The sequence below is a fragment of the Coturnix japonica genome, chromosome 2 (genome assembly GCF_001577835.2).
Source record: "Coturnix japonica isolate 7356 chromosome 2, Coturnix japonica 2.1, whole genome shotgun sequence".
Taxonomy (NCBI): domain Eukaryota; kingdom Metazoa; phylum Chordata; class Aves; order Galliformes; family Phasianidae; genus Coturnix; species Coturnix japonica.
This window is the reverse complement of record NC_029517.1, coordinates 118603557-118626107: the sequence shown is the minus strand read 5'-3', so window position 1 is coordinate 118626107 and position 22551 is coordinate 118603557. Positions and strand designations below refer to the sequence as shown.

The window sequence follows — 22551 nt, the reverse complement described above, 5'->3', positions numbered from 1 at the left end:
ACCAAACAAACAAATAATTTTATAAAATTAAATAGGACTCTTTTATTAAGGTTATGCTTTATTTAATTATTATTTCTTTTTTCAAAGCCTGAAATAAAAATTAGGTCATTCATCCATCCAATCAAGTCAGATTTCTCAACTTACGCACTTGCAGAAGACTAAGCCACTCACCAACAAACTGGGAATTGAACAGTCCTAAGGAAGAAAGCCTAAAGAAGGTGTGAATTTGTCACTGTTCTAGCACAGGCCTGTGTCACCCCGTCTATGCCATGCATCATTCATCTGCTGTGATGAAATGTGATCCTGTTTTAAAAAAAGAACTCCGTCATGGTGAGGATACTGTATCTTTGTGAGAAGTGTTTCACATATTTTCCATGGGCACAAACTGCTCCCGCTTCTATTTAAACCTCCGCAGCTCTCTTTGCTGGACATTACTTGCTTCGGAAAGTTCATTCAAGCGGTGCCCTGCAGAAAGTAAACAGCAGAATGGCAGCAGACAGCAACATGGCTCCTGAAGAGAAACCGAACAAGACTCCTGTGAAAAGAGCAGTCCACAAGATCCGAACTGCCAGCCTTGTCTTCAGCTTGGCGCGAGGCTGGCAGCAGTGGGCAAGTGACCACAATGAAAAGCGAGCCCAAGAACCCTCTGGGTGGGTCCCCACAGCAGGAGATGTATCAGCTCAGCCAGTGCACGAAAGACGCTTTGAGAAATGGCCAGTTCCATCTACCAAGAGGGATAATGAAAAATCCTCATCAGAGGAATCAGCAACAAGAGATGCTGAAAATAAATCAAGAGAATCTGATGAAGCCCTTGAAAAGTTCAACATTAAAAGCAAAGAGGTGCCAAAAACCGTTGTAAGTAAAGCCTATGAACGAGCAAGTGATGTTAACCTCCTCAGTGGCAGATATGAGAACAACCATGGCAGCTCAGAGACAATCAAGCTCAAAGAAGAATTAAATGGTATTGACAAAATTCTTAATGGGAAATTATCTCCCACTATAAGGAGAAAGTGTTCAAACAAAGTATCAGACCTGATCAAGGGCTATAAAGAGGAGAACAAATTAGGAACTAGGAAAGAATTGCTGTTGAAGTGCCATGATGACAGCATGGATGCAGAAGACAGTGGCTATGGGGAAGCGGAAGATAGACTTGAGCCAGAGGACAACAGCGGAGAGGTGACTCCTGTGAAGATTAAACAACCATCTCTGTAAGTAAAACATATTTCTTACAGTAACAGGAACAGTCAGATCAGCAGGCCATGATGCAGGACCAAAATTCCTTGAGAAAGAAGGGAAATGAGATCAGGACAAAAAATAATTCACAGGACACAGTCAAAGTATTCTCTTGAATGAAAAAGAGAGTGAGGCAAACCAACCAACCAAGCAAGAGCAACCTATCCAGAAAACCATTCACATATCTATGTCTAAATGGCTTAATCCTTGGTAACACCTGACTATAGACTCAGGTTTCACAGACTATACACATTAGTGAAGTGGGAAGTTATATTTAGGAAATGTCGTTAAATTTGACACTAGACTTATTGGTTCATCTAAGCCACGACTTGTTGCTTAATATTTTAGTCCATATTTCAAATGAACATTTTGTTCCACATCAAGAACCCAAAGCTATTCATCTATTTCTGCAAATACCAAGTCTAAAGAAAAACTCTTGATAAGCATCCAGCCTGCCTCTACTTTGGGAGGATTGATTCGAACCATGCTGTGTTATAAATAATTTGTAAATCACATTATAAATCACTTGACAAAAAGAACTTTGCATCACTGATAGATTCTTCAAAGTCTCTCTATGTTTTCAATAGAAAAAAAAAAGTTCATCAAACAGTGTGGAAGTTTCTGACTGGTATGAACAAAAAGCAATAAGCAGAATCTTTTACCTACAGAAGTAGTTATTACGAGTTCCACTGAGAATTTTGAATTAAATAGCAATCAAAATCATAGTAACTGACAGTTTTGGGAAAGACTTCTTTCAATAAGAGGACTGTGCTTGGTAACAGCAGCTTCGTTTGGAACCAGGTAATGTAATGAACAAGTAAGGTCCAGCTGCAGCCTGGGGAGTGTCCCAAGACAGCCAAGGAACAGCAGAAGTAGGTAGAAATTCTTGTGTGCTTTCCCAGAGAGCTCTGGCAGAACAACCTTTCCAGAAGACAGCTACAAACAGCTGTGCTGGCACCAGACTTGCCAGAGGGTGGCTGCCAAACTCATTCATCATGCTCTTCTCAGCAAAAGATGAAAAAGTCCACATGTCCAACGCCTCACGAGGGGAAGCTGTAGGCAGCCATTAGATACAGCATGGTTTGCCCCACTGCTCTGCTTCACAAACTCTGTGACGTTGCAGAGCACAGACAGAAGGCACGAATGAATGATCAAGCCTGAACCGTTTTGGTGTATGACCTCACATCTCACTTTAAATGTGTGATGAAGCCTCTGAGGTCAGAATGTGCTGAGGCTTTACTGAGGCCTACAGCTGGGCCACGGCCTGGACTAATGAGCCTGTGGGGAGGGAAGGGGCTGGCACCAGGACACCACTTCTTGATGCTTTGCTGTGTAACTGACAGAAGGAACAAATGGTTGAGTCTAACTGGAAAAGCTCTCCAGTAACCCAGAGCTTTAAAGTTTATGGTCCTTACTGCTGGGAGACTCTGTGCACAGTCTTTTTACAGAAATGAGCACAAAAACAAAGCATCAAAACAAAGCTTTCACAAAGGAAGTGGGAGGGAAGGGCATAAGTTTGCAGCATATTACCTGTAAATAACACCAATTAAAACAAACTGCCTGCTAAAAATGTTATGACAGGGACAAATAAGCTATCTTTCTTGTAAACCTTACTTATGTTTTCCCTATATGTCTGTTACCTGGGGGAAAGTAGATCAGCACTGAAGTGAAAATGACAAATAACATCCTATCACACTTGCTACTATCCCTTCCACTGGAATCTGTGAGAGTAATTTTCTTCTTTTACTATGCTGTTAGCAGGACTGGATTTTTTTTAACTACTATATTTTATGCTTTTTATGCTTTTTCTTTCTTCCTTTCCTTTAATATCCTGAGAGTACATTATTTCAGTCTGTTACTTTAAAGAACCTCTCAGTTGGGTTTAATCCTCTTCAAAAACCCAAAAGTACATGACTGTTAAAGCATATCTATATTCCAAACTATATCCCAGGAAAAAATAAACCAGAAAATCATTGGTGCCAGAATTTTTCCCCTTCACACTGCATCTTCATGACTTCCAGCTGCAATGTTTACTGCAGTCAGGCTGGTTCTTTCATTGAGTGAATGTTAACTTCTACAGGCTTATGAAGTACTACTTAATTTCTGTTTAGGTGTCAAAGGAATTCAGTAGAGATGAAACTCAAAACTAAAGAGGGATTTATGCTCTTCTACTGATAACAGGATAGCAGGGAATGCAGGACATGGATGCTGCCCTCCTGCAAGTTCAGGATGCAATCCATGTTATCACTTAGAGTAAAAGCAGCCTTTTAACACAGGTTTCTCATTACTCCCAGTGGACTTTAAAGCTCAATAATCTTCAATTTAGATCCCCAATCCATTGTTATGTGCTGCACAGACATGAAAAAAATTATTCCAGGTCTATGATAGCTTACTACATTAACTCGTCAATAACTTAAGCAACAAGGAAAAATGCACTTTCGCAATTATAACTTGCAAATACATTAAATGATTAACAATATGGATCTTCCAAACCCACTCTGAGCACGATAAAAGCCAAATGATCAATATGATGGTGTTTTTCTCAGACACTGAAAAGAGAAATAAATGCTTCAGTAAGAAAAGGTGAGAATAGTTGTCAAACAGTTTAAATAAAAAGGTATTAAAAAGTATTTAGAGAGATCACTCACTGCCACAGTTCTCTCTACCTGGGGAACTGCAGATTCAGGACTTTCTCAGAGGTCATGGTCCCTGGATAGACAGTGGAGCAGCCTGATTCTTCCTGTGCTTTCATCGTATTGACAGTGAAGAGTATTTTTGGAGCTTTTTGGTACAATTTCTCAATACAGCTAAGCCAAGTGGTGACTACAGAACAAAAAAGAATGGTTCTGTTCTCCTACGTCTTCTATTCCAGGCATGAGGAGTCTGCACTTCTTGAACCAGCAGTGCCCAGTACTGGCAGCCTTCTGGTGCACAGACCTGAACACGGGACACCTGTGCCATACACCCCTCTTTCAACAAGCTTAGTAGAAAACAAAGCAGCAAGTTTGCAGAGCTTTGCTAACTGTAGTTCTGTCCTGTTATTGTTAAAATCATCAGATATTACTGGGCCGGTTTCAGTGCAGCCTTCTGGGGACTAAAAATATTAGAAAACAAATCACTTTGGCATAGCCTCAACACAATATACTCTATAATTGAGCTCTGTAGCAACACAGTGACAGGATGTGGACAGCACAAAGACTAGTTCAGACTATCTATCTCTCACAACATGACACTGGCCACAAGAGGAAGGAGCATCAACAGTCAGTCTGCCGGCAGCCATTCAGCAATATGACATTGCTACACACACATACAAAATCTGATTATCAATCTCAAGTTTCTTCCAGACTTGTACCCTTACCAAAGAGGATACAAACTTTGGACTCAAATCTAGGCTAGGAGGTGGTACCAGAGATGAAATCAAGTTGGTGGTAAACTTGCTTTTCAGTGCCAACTGAAATCTTGACTAGAAAATCCTAAAGAACTAGTTTAGAAATGAGGGAAACACGCCACCTGGTGGTTAGTATCTACTCTAGAAAATGTGTATTTACCAATAAAGATTAGTAGCAGAATTGTAATTAAATTATGACAAGCAAAGCTGAAACACCTTTTTTTGTTTCTTTCAGCATGAGCAAGCACAGCGAAGAAAGCAGCATCAAAGCTCATAGGAAATACAGTCCTGTTAGCAGTCTGAAGAACAGGTGGCAGGAATGGGCAGATCAGCACATCATAACTCAGAAGCTGAATCCCTTCAGTGAAGAATTTGACCACGAGCTGGCTATGGCCACACGCCTGCACAAAGGAGATGAAGGCTATGGGAGGCCAAAGGAAGGCACCAAAACTGCTGAAAGGGCCAAGAGAGCAGAAGCCCACATTCACAGGGAGATAAGAGATCTGTGTTTCATCATTGAAACCATGGCTAAGCCACGGCGTGATGGCAAGATCCAAGTCACTTTTGGGGAACTCTTTGAGAGATACGTCCGTATTTCAGACAAGGTTGTTGGAATCCTCATGAGAGCCAGGAAACATGGGCTGGTGGACTTTGAGGGAGAAATGTTATGGCAAGGAAGGGATGACAACGTCATAATTACTTTATTAAAATAAGCATGATGCAAGAGCAATGTGCCTTGGAAAATCTCATTTTCCCTTTGCTACTAGATTTCACACAACTGGAATTTAAGTTTTTTTTTTTTCTGTTTTTTTTTTTTTTTTCCAGACCTGGACAGAAAAGACATTGAACATTTTTCTAACTTTGAGCTTTGTAACTGTTGCATGATAAATGTAAGCTTCTAAATGGAAATTTTCTACATCAGGAGAGCTTGTCAGGACTCCTCAGTTAATTACTGTACACAAAATAATTAAGAAGAACAAAGAAAAAAAAAAGCACATGAACATAGAAACTTGTAATACAAATGGTTACAAATGAATTCCATTTTTTAACTTATTCTTACATTCAAGTTCCTCTCGACTATTTAAACAGGGAATATAAACCACACCAGATCAGAAGTGGAATGACGATCTAAACTCAGACCAAATTTTTGATCTTATGTGTGTATTTCCTAATCTACTTAAATGCATGTAAAAAAGGTTTGTTTATTTGTATACAGTCAAGGATGCCAGATTTGTTACTTTTACAGACAAGCAAATGCTACTACAGTGAGAACTACCAACAACTTTCACTTAGTTTCTGTGTTGCCTTAGACAAATATTTTATAAGCAAGACTTTTTTTTATTTAATATATTTATATAAGTTATTAAATGTTTTCATTTTTAGTTATGTTTTATTTTTGTGGCTTCTGGTCATCAGCCATGAAGCACAGAATGTTAAGAATAGCCAGATAGAAAATACCTCCTATGCAAGATAGCGCAATGAATCATCTGAATAATTATGTAAATATCTTCCTTGTAAATATGGAGGAAAATAACACCGAATGTAAAAGAAACAATCATGTAATTGTATTGATGTTCACAGTGAACAAGGGATTATATCTTCTACTGAAATGTACTTCTATGATGCAGAAGCAGTGTTTTCCACACCTGAATTCAACTGAATTCAGGGGAGTGGTGTTGTGCAGTACCCAGAAACACCAGCCTAATACTACAGTATTTACTGCTTTAATTCTTCTGATATTTCTGAAATGATGTATTTCAGTAGCGGATGCTGATGAGAAATATATCCCGATGAATGGATACTCTAATGTCTAAATTGTATTTGCTTTTTACACAAAACTGAGAACTCCATAAGGTTCATATCGCTTATTGGATGGGATGGATCACAGCGTCACTGGACTACTACAGTGAAAAAACTAAGCAGGACAAACAAACCCCTATGCTGTTAAAAACATGCTTTCTATGCAAAGCATTTGTTACACATCAAGAGGCCTGGACAAATAATTTGCAAAATGAGAGTAATTCTCCCGCCCTCAGAAGATTCTGAATGTTCAAAGTGAAAGAGCAAATATATTCTTAAAGAAGGTTGTATGAACACCCTGACTGTGTCATAAAACAAACACTGCTAACATATCTTGAGACTACAGGTACTCCAGTTTAACCACCAATAACAGTGAGTTATATATTTTAAGAGCAAATCATGCAAGAACTGGTTACTATGTGTTTATTCTAAGTTGGCATACAACAGTATTTTAGGCACAGTTACGTGCTGTGAATATAAGGAATATAAAAACATTTTCCTGGAAGAACTCAACAGCATTTCTTTAGCATTTATATTCTCTTGAGATATCTCAGACTACTCAAACAGGTCTGCAAAACTGACTTCAAAATGTAATATAAAGATATTGGCACTGTTACCTTACTTACCCTTACAGTTTTTTAAGTTGCTTTGAGAAAGTCTGCTTGTCAGCAGAATATATGAATTATAAATAAAATATTTATTTGGTTCCTTCTCCCAAAAACCAGAAAAGAAATATGTATTTATCTTCTCAGAAGTAAAACAGCAATAGGTTATTTTGAAGTACGAATACCTTCTCCTGTTTATGGGCCACTAAAGTATTTTCCTATCGAGCTTTCTCTGTCCAAAGCATCAGGAGATTTCAAGGAAATGAAACAGTTGGCATATGAGATACATATGAGTATGTATGAGTAACAGTTGGCATATGAGAAAGAATACACCCCCAAGGCAGAACAGGTTGCCCAGAGGCTGAGGGGTCTCTTCCTTGGAGACCTTCAGAAGTGATCTGTGCACAGGCCTGGGTGCCCATCAACCTCACCTGTGTGATTCTGTGAAATGTTAATTGAATCACATCATCTCTGCTCACAAGAAATTCCATCCTATTATAAGACAACACAACAGAGACGAGATTCATCATAAATTCTTTTTTCAGTGTGATCCTCATGTGTAATTTAAAGCCCAAGAGCACCTCATCATCATTTGTGGAATTATATGTTTGTTTTTTTTCATTCAATGCCCTTAGGCAGCAGGAAAACATATTTTTTGTACTGCAACCCAAGCATGGCATACCACCAGGTTCATTTCAAAATTGGTGTATTTACAGCACATAGTAACATGTGCTTTGATATAAAGTCTATACCCCACCTTCAGGGAAACATCTGGAATTATCTGTTGTGCTGCTGAAGCAGGAATCAGAAAGCTTATCTTATGTCTTAAGCCACCCAGCATCCATATAAAACACCTTGCAGATACTGTAAACTAGCTTTTCATCATTCCCACCTGTTCAGTAGGGATATAGAAGCTGGAGGGCCTCCTACATTTCCTCTTGTTGAAGGCTGTTTTTAAACAAAGAAATGTTAAATAAAAGGAAGCAATAATTTCTAACAATTTGCATTCACATAACAGCCACTTACATAAAAGCCACCTCTGCTTTGCTGCATCTCAACTGGCAAAAAGAGGCTGGGGCGACTGTATCACAAGCAGGTGTGCCAATGTGACCATTAAGTACTCTTGCCCTATACAGTGAATTGAGACACACACTTGACATGGACTCAAAGGACTTATTTACAATTGGATTAAAAAAAAAAACACAACTTCTAAGTAATATGACTAATATTTACCCAACAGTGTTAATGACATATGCAAGTGTTTTATGTATGTTAAGTGTTTCATTAAGAAATATTCATGTAAATATAGAGATGTGACAAATTTCTGTGCAAATGATCTGAAGAAAATAAAGCTGAACTCATAAAAAAAAATAGTGGATACTCCATAATTTTCCCAATGTAACTCTCCCAATATATTACAATTGTTACTAGCAGGATCTTTGCTGAATTTAAGTATTTGACAATTTCTAGATGGTAAGATAGTAGTCAAACTGCCTGATTAATGTAGTCTCAGTAAATGTTATCTCAGTATTATTCTGTAACTCAGTATTCTGAGATACATAAACAGTTTCCTAGCACAATGTTCTTCAAAACATAGCTCAACATATGTCAAAACTCAGCTCTTCACAACCAACATTGCCTTGTGAATCGATATTGCCTCAGAGGTCTTTACAGAAATGCAGACTGAAATTGTGTTGACAATATTACTCAGCTGAGTTAATTGTAAAGCTCCAGAGGTCCCTTCTAACCCCTACAATTCTGTCTGATACTACTAGTACCCATTTATCTTTTGATGTTACTAGAGAGAAGACATTAACAAAGGCACAGATTACTGATAAAACAAAACCAGGTGCACTTATATTTTTGTTCCTCCTTTTCCACACTCCTGCAGCATTTGGCCAGACATTTTCTAAATACTTATTACACATCAAAAGGGTAAGGGTATGATTATTAGTGCTTAAGGGTAAACAACTGAATTCTATGTATTCAGTGATGTTATGCAAGTAACAATAACCTGCATTTGTGCTTCTAAGTGCACTCCAACTTCTAAATAAACCCCAACTCAAGTTTATTTTTACATATATTTAGATTTATTTGCTATACATCACTGTGACCTTAAGAGTATTTAAAATCCATTACAGGATTCTCTTTTTGCAATAATCAGTCTTAACTCCACAAAGACAATAATACTGCTGTGGAAGACCAAAGGGAGAAAAGCCATTTTAGTTTATTTACACCTCATTATTTTGTAAACATTTAGTCTACACATTGTACTAAGTTCTAATAAGGCTAAAGAGCTATACACAGAGACAGGAAACAAAGCCCTGTATTTCTATTCATATAGAGCATTAGCATATTATAAGATGAACCATCTGCCCTTTCTCATTACCATAGCAGTAAACTGTCTTCAAATAAGTTTTTAAAACTTTCCAAATATCTAAATATTTTGAAATATACAACTACATCTACTTAAGCCAAACTCATTTGGCCTTTATTCCATTTCTAGAATAATTTAAAGTGCTATAAGCAACCCGTCAATCAACACTTTTCTATAATAACAAAACTACTTTAAACATTAATTTACAAGATAATATACAATGTTTATCTGAAATAGCTGAAATTTCAGCACAAAGTCAGTCACTGTCACACTTAACAGCAAATTTTTTCTTTTTTTTTTTTTTTTCTTTTTTGCCTTTTTTGCAGAACATAGAATAAAAGCTTTGAAACAAACAATTTTGTTGAGCTGTTATTGCCACAATGGCTTATCAATTTTCCTACAAAAGTGGACAAGAGCTACTGGAACTGTGTACTAATCTGTCATTTTTCGAGGTCACATGACAGTAAGTTTGCATATTCCACAAGTCTACTGAATTACAATATTGTCTACCTATAGTACATTGTCTCATTTTAATCTGAGCTGGTGCTAACTGTAAATGTACAACATAGACCCACTCAAAAAAAACATCACAATTATTTTTTCTTTGGACAGGAATAAGCTATATTCTTGGAGTTGATGTGCTACACGGCTACAACAGTATAACAGTATATATCTGACACTACGTTGAAAGATGCATTTGTTTCATAATCTTTGTACTTTAATGCCCTACCGTAGCTACAAATTGTCTTGAGTTTCACTTGCCTTAGCCTTTTTGTTTTGTGGAACTATTACATTCTTTATATTCCCTTGTTATTTTGTAAATCTTTGCCATGTAGCTCAATATAGTCAGTAATTGTCCCAAACCTGCAGATCATTAACAGCATGTGCAAAATGCTAATACAGTCATCATGCAGCTAAAACACATTGTTTAACTCACTTTGTTAATGTGAAAAAACAAAAAACAAACAAAAAATACAAAAAAAAAAAATCAAGACAAGTGGCACTGCTGACTTTGGATATCTTTTAACTCAACCATAAGTGTATAGTATGTGTAAAAGAAGGAATGCTGGCTTCTCACCTGTGGCACCGTAACAACAAATCCATCGTTGGTCCAGATCGATCACTGCAGTATTACTTCCAGGTACCCACACACAGCTTTCTACTTACATAGCATCACAGAGGGCAACTTCATTCACAGATAAAATTTAAATACAAAAATAATAGCCTATATTCAATGAAGCAGCCCCCAGCAGGATTACAGAAAGATGTGTGGGGAAAACCTGGGAGGCAACTGCAAAAAGGATTATGAAGTTTTATAGACTGGAAGGATCAAAGTAACTGATGTTCTTTTTTAGTCCACAGTTTGTATATTTTTCAGTTTTTATAGCTTAGAAATGTAAGACAGTGTACTAAAGACAAGGAAGCATGAAAAAAAGTCCACTACAACAAAATAACTAAATGGCCATGCTGAAAACTAAACTTAAAAAAAAAAAAAAAAAAAAAAAACCAACTACAAACCACCAAAAAAGGTAAACTGGTGCATTATATTGCTCATAGGGATTTCAAGCTGCATTGATTAATTTCAGGTTTGGGACAATACCCTGTAGAAACAGTTCTCATTTACAACTCATTCAAAAGCCCAAATTTCTATGTCTTGAATAATGAAGTCTTCTTTCTTAGAAAGCGTATGATTCCCAAATGTTTTACATGAATGACTTCTTCCATGGTAGAGATCCCCATCAAGCCAAAGAGCGAATTCCCCACTGCAAGACAGACAACACATGAAAGCAAAAGATTGAGGGAATTAGCACCAAACTTCTGAATACATTTTTTTCATTCATAATTTAGAAACAAAGTCAGAAATTTTCAACACAAGTACTTCCTAGCTGTTGATAAATCTAAAGCTGCAAAGATTTTTCTTCCTTGCTTTAGAAATATGTTATTCTGAATAGACTAGAATGCAAAGTTACTGAGGATTCTGCAGCTTTCAACCTCTTTATTTTGTATTAAGAAACTGGTATAACAGTAGTGAGAAGAATGTTGAAAAAAGGGATGAAACATCATTAATTTCTGAAGTTGCTGGCATGTCTTGGGATAGTACAATTTAAATTCAAGCTCCTTCTAGTTATACGTATTTCTCACATTCACACGCCATCAGAAACTTAAGTAACTTGTGTCCGCCTGGAATACACCAGAAGACATGTAATTAGAGTATATAAGGAAGGTGTGATAGGCTTGTATAGTTGAAACTTGGTGTCAACTACACTGACGACAGAAGTCCTTTTTAAGTCTACTAAACATAAGTTAAACATCAGACATACTAAATCGGTAACTTTCAAGCATTGAGCTATCAAACAAATAAATTCTGAATTCTGTCTTAAAGGTGCAAAGATGTACACAGATAGTTGAGATTCTTCCTAATGACAAATTATAACCCACCCTCCTCCGCCAAAAGCAAGGGAATCCATGTCGCCTTTAATGAAGAACATGTTGTCTCCTGTCCATTTGAAAACCTAATGAACAAGCAAACAAAAAATACATAATATATTAATATTAAAATACGTAAACTCTTCATTTAGGCATACGGACAACCAAACACCAAGAGTGATTTTAGTAAGTTAATGAACTTATAAGATCTATACACAGAAATTCTGGACACAGGTATAAGCCAAAACAAAAGTAGCACTAAATGTTCCTTAAGTTTCATAGTATTTTAAATAACACCACTCTAAACTATCCCTTGAGCACTAATGCTTCTACACAATGGAAAACAGAAATAAAAAATAAGATAGAACCATTAAGTCATTTTCAACTTTTCAGACAGATATCTGGCATAATTTTAAATGCTATAAAAATATTCAGAATAGCAGAGTCTCTTTCACCACGCAAACACTATGTTAACTGCACACTGATTCTGTGGAAAAGCTTATATGATGGTATTTCCTCTGCCAACCCCTAGAACTTTTCTGATCATTTACTCAAACTTATTCAGACAGTATCTTGAGATAACACATTTCTGAGGTTCGGAAAGAGGAAGATCAATGCATACCAAGTTATAACTTCTTACCTCAAAATCTGGAGAAAAAGTGAACAGAAAGGTCTCCCCAGTGCCATAAAATCCGTCACTCACTTTAAATGGTTCAGATGCCAGTGCACCAAAAATCTGTAAGAAAACATGACAGATGATATTAAAGACTACAGAGCAGCTGAGTGTCCCTAAAGATTGATAATAACAGAAACAGATCAGTCAGATTTTAAGTGTTACCAGATTTTTAATTTCATGTAGGAGTATAAACCTTAAATATTATCATGTTTCTGAGAGCACTGATTTCCACTGTGGTACGTAGCAGTACAACCGGAAGATAAGAGAACTTCCACTCACTAAGAAGTCAACATACAAACCAAAGGGATAAAAACTAAATTTGGAAATTCTCAGAAAGAATGTACACATTTAAAATCTTAAATGTTCTGTTACTTCACACGTACTTCCTCTTTCACTTCAGCTACAATACTTTCACAGCTGTAATTGAGTTCTTATTCTTTGTGTAACTTACTCCTATACCAAATAAGAAGTAAGCAATAGTTATCCAGTTTCACAGCAAAAACTGACTTAAACTAGAGCCTTTTTAGATAGTATAAAAATACGATGAATATTTAGCAAGAACGTTCCTACAGTAGTTAAAAGAATGTTTGAGGACTGACCATTGGATTTTAAAATTTCATTTAAATACTATCAACTTCTCACAAACAAGAACAAATGGAAAAGCACCTGACACAGTTATGTAAAAAAATAAATCAAGTGCACTTCACAAGGACCAAATCAGTATTCCCATTTCAACATCTATGAGTACAGAATAGATGCAAACACCAGAGCTGTCCAATACCACTCACTTGTTTATACAAGAGGAAATGAAAAAATAAAGTTCCTGTGTTTCTTATTCATGTTACTTAGTGCGTCTAAGAGAAGCAAAGCACTGAGTGAGCTCATGTCCTGAACATATGCCTTATGTTTACAACGCAAAACAAACTGTTTTCTTCTGCCCATCCTAAAAAGCTGCATAGCCACAGACAGGTTTTCCAAGTATTCCATTCCACACTGAGTCACTGGTAGTCATTAGCAAACATGAAACTATATGAGCAGGAAATAAGTTACAAGTTCCAGAGCAGGATCTCAAGGATTGTATACAACTAGGAAGCATCTAATTAAGACTGTTTTAAAGTTAGCTTGATTTTAAATTATCAGTTCAGATAACTGCTGTTATAAAATTCATTTATTTCTTAGCAATTTTACATGGGCCAGGAAATTTCTTATTCAGAAACTTCATAATTTCAGTTGAAATAAATAACAGAAAGCCAAAAGCAACAATGTGTTCATTAAGAATCAAAACACCCCCCTCCACTCAATACACAGTCTTCCACCGGCCACTTATGAGACAAAATTTCCTGCCTTTTAGAAGACTATCATAGGTAGTTTTCTACAAAAGGCTTTGGTAATGCACATCAGACTGTGCCTTAAGTCTGACTGAGAGCAATCATGACATTTTCTGAATCCTTTTGGTTTGATTCATTCACTGATCTCCTGCAATCACTGTAGACATTCCACCATTATGGAACAGAAGAGAGGTAATATTTACATGCTGAACTTCCTTAATGCCATGGCACCCAAAGAAGCTGCCTCGTTATTTTTTTTAAGAACGTTGCTACACTGAACAGACACCTTACCTTGGAGAATACTTGTGAACAATACTTACATGCTAAAATAAGATTCCTTGTAGGAACGCAAACTGTTTTAAACTTACTTGACAAGATGATGAAATAAGGAATTGCAGTCAGCTAAGTGTACTCTTCAAAGACATACCAGTTTCAAATGCATTGTTAAACTTAACCAGAAACCCTGAAGTTCCATGGAAAGAAGTACAAATTTCTGTACGTCTGAAGTGATTGCCCCTCCCACCCCCAAGTCCCTGCAGCTCAAGAACATGGAAGAAGTTTCAATGCAAGCTCATAGAAGGACTAGCTCAATATTTATATCTTTGGTATAAATATTTATTTCACTGAAAATACAGTAGAAAAATATTTTTATAGCTTTCACATTTTCCCCCTACAATTTTTTCCTAATAAGAAACCATCAGTTGTTTTTTGTTTTGTGGAGAAATCAATCAAATTAAACCAAAAGGAATTAATCCTTTAAATAATTTTCCTGTTTTTTTGTTTGTTCATTTTTAACTTGGTTGGTTGTTTTCAGGTAGACTCGAAGACCTGATACTGTTACCCAGTATTAAAACCGACAGTTTTGCTTTGACAGCACAGATAGCTTCCTAGGTCAGAGAACGTTAATACGTGAGAGTTAATCAAACACAACATCTAATACAGCTGTTGTAGTAAATGATGTGCAGTACAGTAAGGGATTGTACATTCAAATGGAAGGAACAAGAGATAAAACTGAAGGAGACAAGAAAAGTGCATCACTCAATTCTGGCACAATAGCTGGGGAAGTGCTTTTAACACAGAGAGAATAAAATTAAATTTGGAATTAAATAGATCTGAGAACCATTGTCAGTTGCATGCCATTAATGGAAAATCAACTGGCTTAAACAATCACACATGTTCAGTTCAGTGCTACAAAGACATGCAGCTCTCTCTCCCTCTGCAGCTTATGAAGAATCCTAAAATTAAGTCATAGGTTAAGTGATTAGAACTGCTGTTTGATTTCAGATTTAAAGTGAAGCAGAACGTGCACTATAAAGGAATACTAACTCTGTTGATAGATGAATGGACTGTGTGACCTTGGAAGTCTTTTCCAACATTGCTGACTATGTGATTCCCTAAAATTCTTCTACTAAAAATAAGGTTGGCTTAGTGGTAATGTGCATTAAGTATGATTTCACAGACCACTTCAGATTCAATAACAATAATTTAAATTGACAGTAGTTAATCACTCTAAGTTGGTACTTTGAGTACTACTGAAAACTCTGAATAAAGGCTGGGAAAGGGGATCCTTTTACACGTGGATTTATGTAAGTCCTGTCTAAAGACTTAATTTCTTTATAAAATCAGGATTTCCAACAGAACTTTAAGAATGATTGGTTCACTGTCCTTCACAGACTACTGATCAAGTATCAGAAATAAGCCTTTAGAACTAGGTATTTGACTACCCCAGTCATACAGTTTCTATGAGCAGATTTGTTTACTAACATAACTTTTGAATATTTTTTTTTTTTTGTTCCCTCAGCATCATGAGAAACTTAGCTCTTCAATCAACCTGCCTTAACACACGTTTTCTGATGCAACAGAATCTGGACTTCAACCTGGTATCTTATTTTTACCTCATCTTTACTACCTGTTCAGCTTACTATTACGGTTAGTGATTTACAGGTCAAATTATGTATAATTGCTGTAGTGTATTCTATCTACTGCTGGAGTTCTGCAGAAGCAATTACTTTGTATTTTAAGAAGTCTAACCCAAAGTTTACTTTTCTATATGTAGTCACTAAGAGGTCTAGAAATTGACCAATTTATAAGACATTTTGCTTTTTAGAAACAATCTAAGAGTTTATTTCCTTTTTGTTTTCAATTGTGTGGGATGGTAGATTGGAACTTCAGAAATCTGGGTGTAATTTCTCTGATAAAGACCTTGTGATCTCAGAATGTATTTACTGTATGCAGGTAATTAAACTCAAAATATCTTTTACATTAAAGATCCATACTGAATTCAAATACAGAAATACTGATTCATGAACAAAAATGGGTTGTTGAAATAAAGAGAAGTCCACATCTGAACAACTGGAATATGAAAATTTACCAGTAGCTTCACAGTAACAGGAAGAGATTGAACCATTCCAATTATTTCTAATTTTATATGCAGTTTCTATCAGATTCTCTGGATTTTAACATCTTCAACACCGAAGTTGAGATATTCATATATTGAAAGTCATCTGCATAGTTTCAGCAGTAGGGACAATACTACATTCTGGTGACATTTATCAGAAAAAGAGCACTTCCTTTCTGAGCCAGATAAATCAGTACTTGGAAGTAGATATCTTGCAGGATTCGCAAATTAATCTTGAAAAGCTAACAAGGGAAGAAGTAGTAACCAAAAACAGAAGTGCTTGCAGGTCTGTTGAGATACTTCAAAGTCCTACCGAACAGTCTTTATTTTCAAAATTAAAAGACAGATTCCCATTTAAAGAATTTCAGCCAAAAAAAAAAAAAAAATTGATGTTAGCAGAGATACAGGAATTTTTTAATTTCTTTTTAAGTATGGGATCCCTGAAGCAGGAAATGGGAGGGAGAAAAAAAAATGTGAGTTGGGACTCAGATTAGAAAACATACCCTTTATTTACAGTTTTCAGCCCCCCTGAATGATATGAGGTGATATGAGCCCATGCTTCCTGAAAATAAAAACAGTGGTTACCAAAGCCAGACAGGTAAGGAAAGGAAATATTAGATTTAGAGTAGTTCTGTCACTTCTGTAAGAACACCAGAAATTCAGAAAGAGTCACATTCAGGCTGCCTGTAATGTTCATATTTTAACAGAATCCTCAGGAGAGGGTGTCTGCTACTTAAACGGTGAGAAATAATCCGCTTTTTCAAATTAACACTCCCCTGCCAGAGAATCAAGAAATATAACATCATGCAGTAAAGATCCTGCAGCCCTTATATGGGAAAGAGATTCTACAGACACAGAATGTTCCAGGCAGTACTATCAGTAACTAGCAAAGACATTCCCACTCAACTTCTGGCATCAAAAGTTTTTAGAGACTATTTCTAATGGTTTTAGTATGTTTAAAAAAAAAAAAAAAAAAAAAAAGAAAAAGAAAAAGTAAACTCAGTAATACTGAAGGACTTACAGTTTGATAGTGAACTAGTAGTGTTAAATTACTTCCTATTAATGCAGTATGTCAAAGAACTTGTTTCTTAGCAAGTTATGTTTTCAAATCATCATAACTACTGGAAGGGAAGCCATCACAATGCATACACTTTTTCCTCCTTTCCTTTATACTTCTCAGTTTTCTGCACAAGTCCCAGCTTCCATGCAAACATTTTCCTACCTGTCCATCACTGTCCTTGATAACCAACAACACAGGTGTATCTAATCCCAGCATAGTTCGATACAGAGTCTTCAAACTCATGCCATGCTTTGCAGTACTGTACGCAAGAGTCCATGGATATCCAATGGTCCGTGGTGGAAGCGACTTTGTGAGCTGTTTACAAGATATTGACAATCCTTTTACTCAATTATGCCATTTGTAAGAACATGCAATATGTAAACGAAGGCTGATTACATTCTTCTGAGCTACTGCCAGCAGACTCAACAGTTAGTTTAGAACATCAGACAAATCCTAAAATGTCACATGTGCATCTCCTATCTCTATACTTAAGTAGGTTTCTTTTTCTGCTTCCACCAGTGATCCACAGGTAAAGGATGACTAACTAAAGAACATGCTTGGTAAGTTTTCAAAGTTACCTGAATACAATGTAGAGTTGTTCTTGCAAAATGATACACTTTAGCACTGGGGTACCAGGTCACTGAAGTCAACAGCTAAGCAGATGAAGAATAGAGGATGCTTGCTCTCCTGTTCTTATACCTTTGAGCACCATAAGCTCTGATCTAAATGTTCAGTAAATATACCCAACAGGATGACTTTGAACTGGACAGTGAAAACTGCAGTGATCACCAAGCAGGTGTCAAGGCACAATGAAATAAGAGCAAAGACACAAACTAGTGTTGGCATGATATAAATGATGTCGGCCAAGTTTTATCCATTAATTGTATTGTGCTTACTCATTAGTATCACAAATTCTAAATTACTTTGTGTATTTCACACTATCATAGCATTTCTAACAGTATACAAAACTTAAAAAAAAGAAAAAGGAAAAAAAAAGCCAAAAAACCCCCAAACCTACATATTTATCTACACGTCAAAGTAAATACCTTTTCTATTTGCTCTGGCTGAAGTAATTCACTGGGGTCGCTAAGATTTGGCCGGAATGCCTCAGGCTCCAGGTCTGTTTTGATGTTTGTTGCTTGTTTTGAATTTATATCTTCTCTTGTTGTTATCTACAAAAATAAAAAACAACACAGGAAAGTAAGTATTTGCAGTTGTATTAGAGGGAGGATACACCCTGCAGGTTGAAAATCATGCAGCTACAGATTTACAGCTACGTACATCCTTTGGAAGTTAAGAAATCCGTTACTTTGGTCTGATCAAGTCTTTTGCTGCTTTCAGTAGCAAGTCAGTATTCAATAAATTAACATTAAATTATAGACACTTAGAAGAAAGCCATGGTTTCACGCTTAAAAAAACAAAACAAACTCAGACAGTTGAAAGACTTCAGATGCTTTTCTAAAGTAAAGACATATGCTTGCATTTTCATTTCATCATCCACATTAAGTGTAATTTAAAATACTCAGACATAAAAGGAACTGAAACTTCAACCTAATTTCTCATTAGTTTCTTCACCAATACTTTCAGAGTACTTGCAAAAGTTTCCACATTTCTACCACATATCTAAAAGACTGCTGTCAATTAACTTGAGTAAAGCATCTGAATAGAGCCCTAGGAACATTGCTGCTATATGAGGTGATCTGCTGGAGTACTTAAGGGAAAAAGAAAAAAACTGATGGTAGAGGGGAGCAATGAGAAGAAAGAGGCAGGAATACTTATGCAGCATGATTGTTGGAGATCTGGCACAGACATTAAATAGTGTTCCTGTAGTAGTTTAAAATAGCTGTCCCATATACCTACCCTTTTAATCTGTTGACTCCGATTTACTGGAAGTGGCAGAAGGCCACAAAACTCAGATCACAGCAGCTTCTTACCACAGCTCTCGCTCATTAACACTTTCAAGCTAAAATGTCATGTATCAAGAAATAGACCAACTAAGAATCAAAAGAAGTTTTCCTTTTATAAGTCTTGCTACAGAGGTAGTTAAAACTTGCTGTGGAGAGAGTGCAGTCTGACAAAAGGACAGTGAAGGAAGGCAAGGAAGTTAGCAAGTTAAGCCATTGCAGCAAGACTTAGTGATAAATCTCTCAAAAGCTACAAAGAAAGAAACCTTAACAAGAATGATAATACCTGGAAAATTTATCAACCTGAAGGTCACATTAAATTATTTGAATCCTGAATTTCAAGGAAATAGTTGCAACCTCCAAAACAATAACCAGGGTTTGCCATACAGCTTGTATTAGAAACATACAGAGTAACAATGTTCTTTCACATACCACCACAACAACCTTTGCAATTATTCTGATAAATGATTTTTCTTAGTTAAGATTGAAGAATAAACCACTAGGATGCAGATAGGAACACTTAATTACAGACATATGGAAAACAGGGAGAAAAATCACAGAAAAGTCATCCAACCTCAAATTACCTTTTTTCTTTCCCTCAAAAACTACAAAGAAGTTCCTATTACACTCCCATTACTTAAAACTATGTATGTACAAAGTATATCCACACAGTAACTTTGTTACTGTATTATTCTTAAGTCAAGAAATGGTGCACTTAATGAAAGAAAGAATCAAGCAAGATTAAGAAATTCAAAGCCTTCCAATTTTCCACAGAAAGTTAAGCATTTCTAGGCAAGCTATCCAATAATTTCTGCTTCATTATAAGAAGTGTCTGCACTTATACATATTACACAAAGAGGTAATCTAGATACAGCTTTGGTGTGTTATCCATAGAACATATTAGTCAGAAGGCCAATTATTTTCTACCTTACTGCTTCAACTCTATGAAGTTTCAGCATTGTTCAGGAGTATAGGAGAAAACTTATTCTCTGCTATTCTTTCATACTGATTAAGGTACACCAAACAAAACGTGCACACAAGAGCACACAGTACTGTATCTGATGGAAAGGATCTGGGACAAAACACTGCAGCTTTGAAACTTGTGGAACTCAATTTCCACTAAGCAGACTGATCCACGATGCCATTCCAGGAACAACTGTGGTTAGTAACTGTCAGGCAGCCTATACCTCACAAAGACTCAAATGGCTTCAGAGCAGACTGAAGCATGCAGAGCTTGCTCAAGGCCACAGCATCAGATTTTGTATCAGTTTACATCTTGAACTGGAGACCCCATGTTATTTTTGTTGCATTTCAAGGGTGTAAACACTAGGATTGCCACCAACATTTGCCATAAACAACTGTCCGCCCCCCCCCAACTCCCCACCTCAGTGGGAATTAAACATACTATGCGGAATCTTTTGCTTTCCTATAGAAACATAATTTTTGGAATTGTGCTCACTATCACTTTATGGAACCTTGCAGCTTATGAACAACAACTAACTACAATGAAATAAAAGTGCTAAGAGTTTCTTACATATAATTACATAATGGGTGAAAAAATCCCAAGATCAAAGTAAAAAAAGAAGCAAGAAAATCTCTACACTTTCAGAGCTAATTACTACAGCAAATCACAATATTCCATACAGAGCTGTAAGTAATGTTTTCAATCAGTAAGTTACATGTGATATATGGATCGATTCAGAATTTTAACTATCAAAGAACACCTAAAGAGAATGCAAAATCAGTCAAGTCCATATCAGTAAGCCTCCAAAAATATGAAGTGAGATACTATTGCTGGACAAGAAAGTTCTGTTACTATTTGTACAGCCCTTGATACTCTGAACAGCCTTCAGTTACCTGCTTGTAGAACAGGAAAAAAAAATACTTACCTATTCCACAGAAGTTGTGAAGCTTCATACTTGCCAAGCACTGTGAGATCCTTGATGAATAATTTCTATATAAAATTAAATACCTGAACAACCAGGTAATAAAACTCTGGATTCTTTACCTGTTTTGCATTCTTTTTAGTGAAGCTATCTAACACAACACACCAGTACAAAGTGGAAGTTGAAAGACATCATCACACCAAATCAAGTTGTACTAAGAACAAATTTTTTGAGTTCTGACAGAAAATTCCTGTTTGAGAGAGTCAAAAGTGATAATTTCATCATAAAATTACTGCATTCCACCATAGCATTACACAATTCAATATATCCAAAACAAAGGAATTTTCTGCTGGATCCTTGTAGTGTTGTTTGGAAACAAGACAAACCCACCTTAGAGTGGGACTTGCCCTGATCAAAGACACTACAAAATTATCTGGAGAGGGGTTTTAAACTACTGAAGAGGGCACCTGGAGACGTCTGCAGAGTGTGCGCAGTTCTTCACTATTAAGAGCATCGATCCTGCGGTGATACTCAGCCACTGATACTACCTGAATATGGAGACAGGAAGACAATAATTCCACTGACAGTTGAAGAAAAGTAAAAAAGGTAAGAAAAAAATGGAGGAAAATAATGAAGGAAAAATGGGTTTTGATAACAAACAGACAAGAAGTGCTAAAAGATGTTTGTTTCTGCAAGGACAATGAACATGGAAGTGATTTTAGACTTGTGAGGAGACAGCAAAGTAACAAACACTAATGGCACCAGCCTTTATTGATGTATAGCTGATAAAGTGACACATGAAGTTACTAGTATCAGGACACTAAACCATGTAGGTTGCTTCAGAAGTAATGCCTCCTGTTTGTATCCATGGAAGCTACAGCAGACACAAATAGTGTTATTTAATAGAGAAAATTCTCAGCTACATCCATAGAAACTACAGAAGAGACAAAGAGCACAATAACGATATTTGACACAAACATTTATCAACTGCAAAACAATATTCTTCAAAGTAGTTACCACCATTAGGTGCACATTTTCATAAGTCATGAACAAGAGTCTGCTCGTCATGCTTGTAAAAATGTGTATCAGCAAAGGTGATCCACTGATGCCAGTGCACCACCCACCACCTCACTGTGCTCATACCCACTGTTTGGCCTCCGTAAACATTCAGCAAGCACCAATGAATGTCAGTGGGTGCCAGTTTCTCCACATGGAGGCATTCAATGACTAACCTGTGTTTCATACATGCTTCCATGTCAGAAACTATTCTGTCAGACTGCCCTTCACTGCCATTTGTCACATGACAGTAACATGTAATAGAATACTGGTGGGAAGGTTCAACCTCTACTACCACACTATCAACATCCACCTCTGATGCTGTGGGTTGGCATCACAAAAAAAGGGGGCATCACTTATGAAGCAGCACTAATATAAGTCAGACTTGCATGCCTCAACCCGAACTCTTCATT

At 36.5% G+C, this 22551-nt stretch overlaps 2 protein-coding genes across 9 annotated transcripts in view; one reads left to right on the top strand and one right to left on the bottom strand.

Moving 5' to 3' along the window:
• The first annotated feature begins 410 nt into the window (after positions 1 to 410).
• On the top strand, positions 411 to 10898 carry ABRA (actin binding Rho activating protein). The gene is made up of 2 exons (XM_015856042.2): positions 411 to 1208; positions 4857 to 10898. The coding sequence occupies exons 1-2, from the start codon at positions 487 to 489 to the stop codon at positions 5332 to 5334; spliced, it is 1200 nt and encodes a 399-aa protein (XP_015711528.1). The 5' UTR covers positions 411 to 486; the 3' UTR covers positions 5335 to 10898.
• Positions 9094 to 22551, bottom strand: part of OXR1 (oxidation resistance 1) — a 226639-nt gene continuing 213181 nt past the window's right edge. For 4 of the 8 annotated variants that reach the window (XM_032442874.1, XM_032442877.1, XM_032442873.1 and 1 more), the window contains 6 exons: positions 21550 to 21630; positions 18339 to 18464; positions 17455 to 17607; positions 12471 to 12566; positions 11843 to 11916; positions 10929 to 11166 (listed from right to left, as the gene is read on the bottom strand). In XM_032442874.1, the coding sequence (XP_032298765.1) occupies positions 11031 to 11166; positions 11843 to 11916; positions 12471 to 12566; positions 17455 to 17607; positions 18339 to 18464; positions 21550 to 21630 (666 nt within the window). In that variant the 3' untranslated portion in view covers positions 10929 to 11030. Of the gene's footprint in view, positions 11167 to 11842; positions 11917 to 12470; positions 12567 to 16735; positions 16795 to 17454; positions 17608 to 18338; positions 18465 to 21549; positions 21631 to 22551 lie in introns of all 8 variants that reach the window. The other 4 variants (XR_001553586.2, XM_015856040.2, XM_032442878.1 and 1 more) reach the window with 4 other exon arrangements.